The sequence below is a fragment of the Prosopis cineraria genome, unplaced genomic scaffold (genome assembly GCF_029017545.1).
Source record: "Prosopis cineraria cultivar Desert tree isolate PC_DT_omini unplaced genomic scaffold, ASM2901754v1 PC1079, whole genome shotgun sequence".
NCBI lineage: Eukaryota > Viridiplantae > Streptophyta > Magnoliopsida > Fabales > Fabaceae > Prosopis > Prosopis cineraria.
Window position 1 is genome coordinate 1 of NW_026556404.1, and position 10,247 is coordinate 10,247.

The following is a 10,247-nucleotide window of genomic DNA, read 5'->3' on the forward strand; positions in this document are numbered from 1 at the left end:
AACTAATTTGATGATTACTGTCCAAATTTTCAAATTAAAAATATACCCGCGACACGTGGAAGTGGATCCCCTCCTACAGTGCCAATTGCATGCAATTTTTTTCTTTTTTCTTGTTTCTTTCCTTTTTTGTTCTATATGCATTCAATGTTGCACTCTTAATATAATATCACAAGTTACATGCAGCCAGGAAACAAAAAAATAAAAGACTAGATCATTAAAAAATAGTTAATTTTTTTAGGGCATAAATTATTCCATTGTGAAAGAAGGGAGAGTCACTTTAGAATATGAAATTCATAATTAAAAAAAAAGAGTAAGGATCATTTTTGTTTTGAAGTATTCACTTAGGACCACCTGATATCATGAACTCAATTTTTAAAAACTATAAAAAAACTTAACTACCTGTGTCTTGCCGTCACATACCGATGTTAATATAAGTTTGTGACTAAGTCCCATGCATGTGTAGACATAGCATCCATGTAAATGCCCAGTTAACTTGCTCATTAAATAATTTTTTTGACTAAAAATATATCCTTGGCAGCCACATGTCACTTAGATTCTCAATGTCAACAATGATTCATATTTTTAAAAAAAAAAAAAAAAAAACTCTCTCTTTCCCTTAACCCTTACCAATAGTAGCAGAATAACTGGGAAGAAGGTCAAGATTCTTCAAATGTGCGAGTTGCTCAACTTGAAAATCAAGAACAACACGCGGGATGATGAAAGGAGGTAACAAGTGATTGATTAGAACATATGATTGCGACAAATCATCTAAAGTGACAAATTGTCTGGCTAGCTAAAAGAGGATTACAAAGAACATTGGATTATTTTATCTTTACCAAATTAAAAAAATTATTATCATCAATATGTCACTGAAAAATAACAGTTACAAAATTACCGAACATTAACTTTCTCAGGGGAAATTAATTTGAACAAGCAAACTTTTGCAAAGTTGTTCTCATCAATGCACAAAATGAGCTAACTTTATTAATTTGAATACCCGCAGAGGAAGGCATGAAGTTGGAAAGGCAAATCTTCAAAAAAAAAAATCAATAACACGGAAAAAATGTGTTGGATATATGCAACATACTTACCCATAAAGAGTAAAATTTTTTTCTTTTATTTTTTAAATAGCTAAATAGATTTCATCACTGCCAAAATTTATATCATATAAAGTTTACAAATTTTTCTTTGCTAAACAGAAATCATTAATTTCAAAAAGGTACCCAGGGATTCTAAAGGAATTATGGCATTTTTGAGGGGCATGGTTGTCTGTTTATATTTCAAGGGGATTTTATTATCATTTTCCCATGTTAATATGTTGTTAATATGTTTTATTTTTATATATTTTTATTTATAAGTTTTATATTTTCTTTCAGAAAGTTTAGGTGAGTTGGGTCTAGTGGCTCACCCAGGCTAGTACAGGCCTCCAAGCTCAAAAATTACTTATAGATTACCCACTAACAACATATTTATAAGTTTTATGATTTATGGATTTTATAAAAGAATTATTTTGTAGAAATTTTATAAAAAGAAGATATTATTTTATACTTGGTTACAATAATAAAAAAGTAATTATTAGTTTTTTATTTTTAAATTTTATAATATCTTTCTTTATTTTTGTTTTATAGAAATAATTTATTATTTAGTTATTTTAAAATCTTAGCATACCTTCTTGTGTCTCACATTTTTAAAACATTCTCTCTCAATTAGTTTCTTAAAATAATAAAAAATTTACTTTTCTATTCTTACTATTTTCAAAAATTTAAACGAACTTTGATAAAATCATAAAATATTTTTTTAAAAAAGTAATTTTTTCATAAAATAAGCTGAAACAAATTATCCATTTATCTCTTAAAATTCTTATAATTAACTAAGTGAAAACAACAAAAAAGAGTAAGTAGTTTGGATATATAAAACTATGATATACTTTAAAATATTTAATCTAAATATTTAACTAAAAATTTAATTATAAAATATGATATACTTTAAAATATTTAATCTAAATATATTTTATTATTGAGATTTATGGGGGTTATAGTAAGTAGAACCTTTTTTAGAAAAACGTAAGACTGCAATTGTGACGAAAAAATATCAACAAAATTTCAAAAGTTATCAATTAATTTTTTATATAATTATATGTGTGTATCAATATAACAAAATAAAAAGTACAATACTACAAGTGTTGATATATAGGTCTAAAAGTTACATCTATGAATGATAGACTTGGTGATGGGCTTATGCTTCTATTACCTAATGTACAGTATCATTTTTGTATGTATTTGAAGAGATATTAGGGTGGGAAAGTTAAAAAAGAGACACGGACCAATATTTAGTTAAAATTATTTGTATTTGATTTTAAATTAAATTTAAATTATAAAATTTTCATTTAAATCCCAAAAAGTTTTATAAAATTAAAATTAAAACTTACAAAAATACTTATCTTTTTTAAGAAAATACCCTTCCTTTATTAAAATTGGATTTAGTAAATATGCTTGAATTTTAATATCATTAAAGTCCTTTGAAATTAAAAATCAAGCATATTGTTGCTGGTTCTAATAGGATGGGTGTCCTCATTATCACTTCCTTTGTCTCATCTACTGCTTAAAATTATTTGGCTGATCCCTCTTATTTTGTTGCTGATTCTGTTTTTGCTTCTTGCTTTCCTTGTTTTGTTGATTTGTTGTCGTTTGCGGTTTCAGTTGTACTGTACTAGCTTATTTGCCTTAGGAATGTATTAGCAGTTGGAGAAAAAAAAAGTCCTTTGAAATTTAATGGAAGTTTCCTTACAAGAGACCTAACAGAAATTATCCCCTTTTATATTTGAAATCTTTATAACATGTTGAGTTCTCAATGACATTATAAAATATTACAAATTATGTATAAAAATATAATCCAATTTTTGTTTTGTGAAAAAAAATGTTTATTCTAGACTTATACATTTTGGGAGATATAATTAATAGAATTTTGATGAAACCTATTAGCATCTAAGTTCATAATTTCAAGTTGCAAGAGAAACGAAGTAAGAACAAAAAAATAATCTATAGTGAATTATAATTTGCATCAAAATTATACCTTGTAAATTATTGGAACCAAGACCTAATTCCTGAAGCAAAACCAAACTTCCAATGCTTCTAGGTATGTAGCCAATGAGTTGATTTTGAGCCAAGTGCATAATTTTACGATTGTAAGATTGGCAATTTCATTTGGAATATCTCCTGCATTATTGCAATAACAAATAAAAACACTGATATGAGTGCTTTTGTATATATTATAGAAAATCATAGAAATACAAATACAATATAACTTTATGGAGATGATCATGGACAACATATGTCGTATAAAAAATAATATAAATTTAAAAACCATTAAAAAAGTATCTCTTGCACTATGGCTCCAAGAAGCAAAATGAAAGGGACAAAAACTAACAAAAGCATGCAAAATATTTGTTCCTGACAGTGCAAAGAATACTAAATGATGTTAATACACTATGTTGTGTTGAAAGCATGGTAAAGGAGTTACCAATATCACAACAAATTAAAATTATATATAATTTGTGGATTCATTTATTGCCTCTACTCAACATAATCAATATATATATATATATATCCCATTCCCCTCTCCAAGAAAATCAATGTTGAATATGATATTGTAAATAGTTTATTCTAAGACATTCTAACACATATTAAATTTTTTGAAATGATTTATAGAAATATATGAATTTATCTGATATTATTAAAGACATGCCTATTAAGCAGTTGCATGACATCAATTCAAGTGAGGATAAGCTAGGAATAGCTAGAGGTATTTTTCCTGAAATGTCATTCCTTGCTAAACATAAAATCTTTAAACATTGAAGCCTTCCAATCTCTAGTGGAATAGATCCATGGATAGAACTAAAATTCCAGTCCAAGGTCTCTAATTTTGACATATTTGGCACCAATAGCCACTAATGACGACATAACCACAAGAAAAGTCATGGTTTTCTAAACAGATTGGGCCATCCAATTCCACCTATTACATTAGGAATTGGCTCTTGGTTCAGTCCTCTACAACCTTCAAAACGAAACACTCAAAGACAGGGACATCTGAAGGAGTTTTAGAGATTGAGGTGAAATTATTTTAGAGGTCGAATGTATTGTTATTTTGCCACTTCAAATTCTATAAAAATTAAAACAATCACAAATAAAGGGTAAAAGAGGAAAAAACACACCTAATATATATGGCCATCTACGATTGGATTTCTTTATTCTTTTATTAGAAGTGCAAAACTCCTATGAACAAATAAAAGGATTTGTTGATTTCATAATGACAAATGAGAAATCAAGTTATCAATCAAGCCACGCCATGGAAACGACTAAGCAAGAGCTATTTTTTTTAATAAGAAAATAATGGTAGAGCAAGAAATGATTTGGTTGAGAGAAAAGAAGAGATGAAATGACAAAGTGGTTGTGGCAGAGTATATGCGACCATATATTTTTAAAGAAGAGATATGATTAACATTAATGCTTAGTAAAAAATTAATTATTGGTTATCCAAGATAAAAGTAAGTAATAAACTCTTAATGAAAATATATAATTAACATTAATGCTTAATAAGAAAAAGAATGACTGATTATATAGGATATAAGTGAACATTTTTTAGGCATAAGATAACATCCTTAATGGACTAGTGTTACACACGGCCTTGCTGATAGAACCTTGAAATACCAGGAAAGTGATAATATTGCAAATGAATTCTTATATGATAGATGACGTGGTGAACTATTAACCATTATTAAGAAAAAAAATCAATAATGAAATTTCAAAGTCTCTTTCTCTTTCTTGCACCTTTGCCCAACACCTTAAATATAAATAAATAAAATTTGGCACTGTGTATAGCCGTATATATTTACCTCTGTTTTTAGCTCTTAAAATAGAGATAAATAGAATCATAATTCATTATTTGCTCTAGACTGATTCTTAGAATTTGGTAAAACTATAGGGTTTCAAGTTTTATATTTTTTTCAATTTTTTACTTCTTATTTACAATTTGAGAGAAACAACGGATGTGGAGACTTTATATTTTAATATTGATGTACTCCATATTAACATTATCACTCAAATGAATATGTTTCAACTCTAATATTACACGTAATTAATGGTATTTTGACTAGAAAGCTATTAGCATTTAAGTTGATAATTATTAAGTTTCAAAAGACAAAACAACAACAAAAAGGAAACAAAAAATTGATGATACCATATTACAATTTACAAATAGTATACCTTGTAAATTATTGAGACCGAGATAAAATTTTAAAAGCAAAATCAATTTTCCAATGCATCTTAGTATATTTCCTTGAAAAGTAACAGTAGTTTAGGGATTATCAAACATTAACTTTCTCTGGGGAAGTTAATTTAAATAAATTGTGCTAATTTTGATAATTTGAATACCCATATTGTACATGGAATTGAAATTGCAAATCTTTGCAAAATCAATAACAATATTATATGCTCATCTCTGTTTTTAACAGAAAAATAGAGGTAAATAGAGTAATATTTCGAAAAAATATTAGACAAATATAGTTGACGGATGGACCGCGTGATCAATAACAACACACAAAAATAACACAAAATTGATGAAAAGCTATACATTACGATTGGTTGAAAGCTTACCTTCTAAGTTATTGTCATTGAGATATAATTCCTGAAGCATAGTCAAGTTTCCAATACTTCTTGGCATTTGCCCAGACAACTTGTTAATCTCTAGGTATATAACTTTCATGTTTGTGAGAGCACCAATTGTTTTGGGAATATCTCCTACAATATGATAATGAGAAAACCACATTATTATGAGTTCTCATGTACAAAATGATTATGATAAAAAAGAAAAATGAGTAACAATAATAATCTTATGAATGCATTCTTTTAAGGTTATTTTGATCAAAATATTATCATTACTGACTTTGTATTTAAAAAATAGGACAATGATAAAGCTCTTAAACCAAACAAATTATTTTATGTGTAGCCGCTAATTTGAGCTCTTTTTTAATTAATTTGTAACCAAATATTATTGGACCAAAAATTTCATTACCATAAATAGATAAATTTTGGAAGTGTACTTTTTTTTGGTGTGCTGGAGCTATAATATTTATTATGGTGCGCAAATGATTGGATAAAAAAAAAAAAAAAGCGCATCATTATGTCGTGCGTTGCATGCGTTGTTTCGTGCAACGGCAAGGGAGACTGTTATGGTTAGGAATGGAATTAATGGTTTGGATGAAGGGTATGCTAGTAAGTTTAAATTGCCATTATTCACCTTTGACAATCTTTGATAAATTACTTTCAACAAAGTTAAAAAAAAATGAAACTAAAGTGTATATTTTGAAAAGTATAGGCTGGCTTCATTAATATTAAGAAAATTAAAGATAAATGAATATATTTTATTCTTCTCTTTGATGCTAGTACGAACCTCCAACTTTTTGGTTGGATATATATAATGCAGTACACTAACCAAAAAGCCAAAGCTGTGTAGCTTAATGTATTTTACTCTAAAAATAAATCATAAATAATATGAAAAGTTTTTAAGAATAGATATCAAAACTTACAAAACATATATGAACAAATTTAGAATTTTTAACAATAACTATAACACAAAAAATGGATGAAAACAGTGTATTATATATATATAATATTGTAAAAAATACGGATAAAATGTTAATTGTTTTTATATTCTTCACATAGTTTTTTTATTACTCACGAATATTTTCCCATTGAAGGCAATCATGCTTAATATATGATCAAATTCTTTACATAGTTTTTTATATTGAAGTACTTTTGTAAAGTTAATGTATTATATTTTTATATGTTGCATTTTTAATTTTTACATTATTATACATCATCAGATATCCAATAACATTTCTCTCAAATCATAAAATAAATTTTTTAAAATATTGATAATAAAAAGTAAAAATGAAAATTCAAATACCATAGTTGATGTATACATCTATATATTAAAAAAAAAAATCTCCCACCCTTCTTTGATTTTAATTGCTGCACTAGTTTATATGAACATAGCCTAAAAAGGTGGTTACTTTTGAAAATGTTTTTTTCCACCCTATCCATAAAATTCTTGCGTGCGAAGAGTTGTCAATTGGACATGGTCAGAATGATAAGGACTATTGGGGGATAGATAGTAAATTTTAACTCAGGGAACCGAAAAACACAAGCTTGGAAGCCCATAATTAATATTTAATTTTAGTTAATTTATACCTATGCGTCATGTTTGATTTACTGCCACACACTAATCAATCTATACAGCTCACAAACCTACAACTTTTTATACATTAGTTAATTATAAGATCCAAAGGTGGTTCATCTTAAACATTAGTCGCCATCCAATCAGAAGCTGGTAATTCTGTGCCTTACACCTGTTCATGCATCTCAGTTAAAATTACAATGATGTTTATAGTCAATAAGAAAAAACACAGAATTCACCTAAAAATTTACACTCAATACATGTTTCTCCGTTTCCATTGAGTTTTTATAGAACTCTTATTTTATGTTGCGTTTGGATTAACAAGAATTTAGATTTGGATCAAATTCCTTATTTAGACATACAAAAATTTGTGGATCCAAATCTATGTTTTTTATATTGCCTTTGCAATTTCAAATTTACTCTACATTCTAGTCATTTGAAATTTCAACCACTTCAAACATATTGTTCTTTTTGTGTTTTCACTATTGATGTCTGTCTCAATGACTCTCATATCTTTTTTTTTTAATCTCTCATTTGATTTTTTTTAAACTACCCAAACTAAGGATTTTAATTACATGAATTTTAAATGAGAGATTTGAAATACAAGATTTTAAATCTAAATTTAAATTCAAATCCATCAATCCAAACATTATCATTATTCTTTAGTGGAGCTTCCCTTCACTCCTATGATATATCTATTTGCTTTATATATATATATATATATATGTATGTATTTATGTATGTATGTATGTATATATGTGTGTGTGTATTCTTTTTAAATAATGAACAAAATTGGGCAAATGAAGGTTGAACGAGAGATTGTAATTAATAGCTCATCCTAAGATGCACTAACACCAACACAAAATTGTTTGAGATGACTTGGAGCAAGTATAAATTTATCTGATATTATGAAAGGCATACCTTTTAAAGAGTTGAATGACAAAGACATCAGCTCAAGTGAGGATAAGCCAGAAATAGTTGGAGGTATATTTCCTGAAAGATTGTTCCCTGCTACACATAAAATCTTTAAATGTTGAAGCCTTCCAATCTCAAGTGGAATAGATCCATGGATGAAATTGTTATTCCAATCCAATGTCTCTAACTTCGACAAATTCAATACATTTGGAGGAATAACAACCTGAAAACTATTATTTTGAAAGACCAGGTGTTGAAGAGCAAATAAACTTCCAATCCAAGCTGGAATTTTCCCATCAAATTCATTATAGCTAAGGTTGAAAATTTTCAACTTGTGTAACTGCAGCAGCTCCTTCGGTAACTCACCATGAAGGTTGTTATTATGAAGGTCAAGTTCAACAAGGGAGGACAAATTCCCCACTTGTGGCGGCAAGGTGCCCATGAGACTCATGTGAGCAAGATTCAATACACTTACTCTCTCACCTTTAGAATCACAAGTAACCCCAACCCAATTGCAAATGGAGGAAGAGTTTGACCAATTAGACAAGTGGTTGAATGGGTCTCTCACAGAAATTTTGAGAGCAAGAAGTGCCAATTCATCGTTTTTGGCGAAATTGGTGTGACATAAAGTTGGACAGACCATGAGATAGCAAAGCAATGAGAACATGGAGAAGGAAAAATGAAACCAAAGGTTCGCCATCATGAATTGGTTCAAGGCCTCTAACATTGAAGTGGATAGTCAAGAAGGTCATGCTATATATATATATATATTGATAAGCTAGCACTGGTCTTCAATAATAACTTCAATAATAATAAAAGTGGAATAAATTGTGAATCTAATGAAAGTATTCATATTTATGGCTGGAAAAGAAGTGGACTATTCAAATTCAGTCCAATAATTAAATGTAATCTTTTTTAGTAGAGAGTACAATTAAAAGTGGAATACTAAGACAGATCCTATTCATGAAATGAAAGTAGGTCCATACAATTAGAGCCAAAAAAAAGGGAGCCAATAAATTTTTCTGATTAAAACAAGTGTTCTAAATTTTTCTTTTTATATTCAATTGCAGGATTAAATAGGAAATTTTATTATAAAATTCACCTATATTTCTCTTTCTATAAATTTTATAAAAAACGGAATAAAAGGAATCGGAAATTTAGGGAGAGAACATAAAGAATAAAATGAATAATAAATTACAGAAATATTTTTATGTAAGATTGGAATTATTCTGGCCCTTTCTCAACGCTAAAGATATTCAAGTTGACTTGATTTAAAGCGTTGGTATAGAAAAATAAGAGGAAATTTCTTTTCTAGGGCTACATCAATGATATGGAAAATGTCTAGGAAATTTCATCAATTATAGAACCTCAATATATTTTGATATAATAAAGAAAAATGACAAAATAATATAACTATATATGCATTATCTATTAAAAATCTAATTATTTTGGTGAAATAATAAACTAATTAAGTTAACTTTATCAAATTGCTGCCAACCAAACACACACAACGTCATTTCTTATCCTCATCTCCAAGAAATTTCTTTACTCCAAACAAGAAATTAAAACACACATGAATTGTAATTCTTTACACGTTAATTTTCTTTTGACAGGGTCAAGAAAGAAAGCACTAGTTTCGTTGGCAAAAAAGAAAAGAAAGGACTTGTTTCATTTCAACTCTACCAAGAATTTATTGGATAGATTTATTGTCATGTAATGTGTCTCTAGTGAAGGCCATGTCCCAAGTGCATATGAAGGACGTTGGCAAGAGATGTCCTATCTGCAAAGATGTGATGACAAATCACTATCACAGCTTATTGCATTTACTGGCTCCACATACATGGATTAGAATTACCTAATTGCCCCCGTGTATGTTTTTCTTTTGTGGGAAAATATTTAATTTCATTAGCAAAAGCCAAAAATTATAGAGACGATAAAAAATAAATATAAGAATGCCCATTCATAAATCCTTTGTCTCTTCTACTATGTCAATAAATTGTGAAAAGACGTAGCAACAACTAGATACACAAAATTTCACAATAATGGTTATTTATTATTCATCAATAATCATCATTATTATTTTAAAGCACAAGTAAGTT

General features: G+C 28.0%; 1 protein-coding gene across 1 annotated transcript; it reads right to left on the bottom strand.

Moving 5' to 3' along the window:
• Positions 1-3,973: 3,973 nt before the first annotated feature.
• On the bottom strand, positions 3,974-8,848 carry LOC129299212 (leucine-rich repeat receptor-like kinase protein HAR1). The gene is made up of 3 exons (XM_054937673.1): positions 8,155-8,848; positions 5,652-5,795; positions 3,974-4,053 (listed from the first exon to the last, which is right to left on the bottom strand). The coding sequence occupies exons 1-3, from the start codon at positions 8,846-8,848 to the stop codon at positions 3,974-3,976; spliced, it is 918 nt and encodes a 305-aa protein (XP_054793648.1).
• Positions 8,849-10,247: the final 1,399 nt, after the last annotated feature.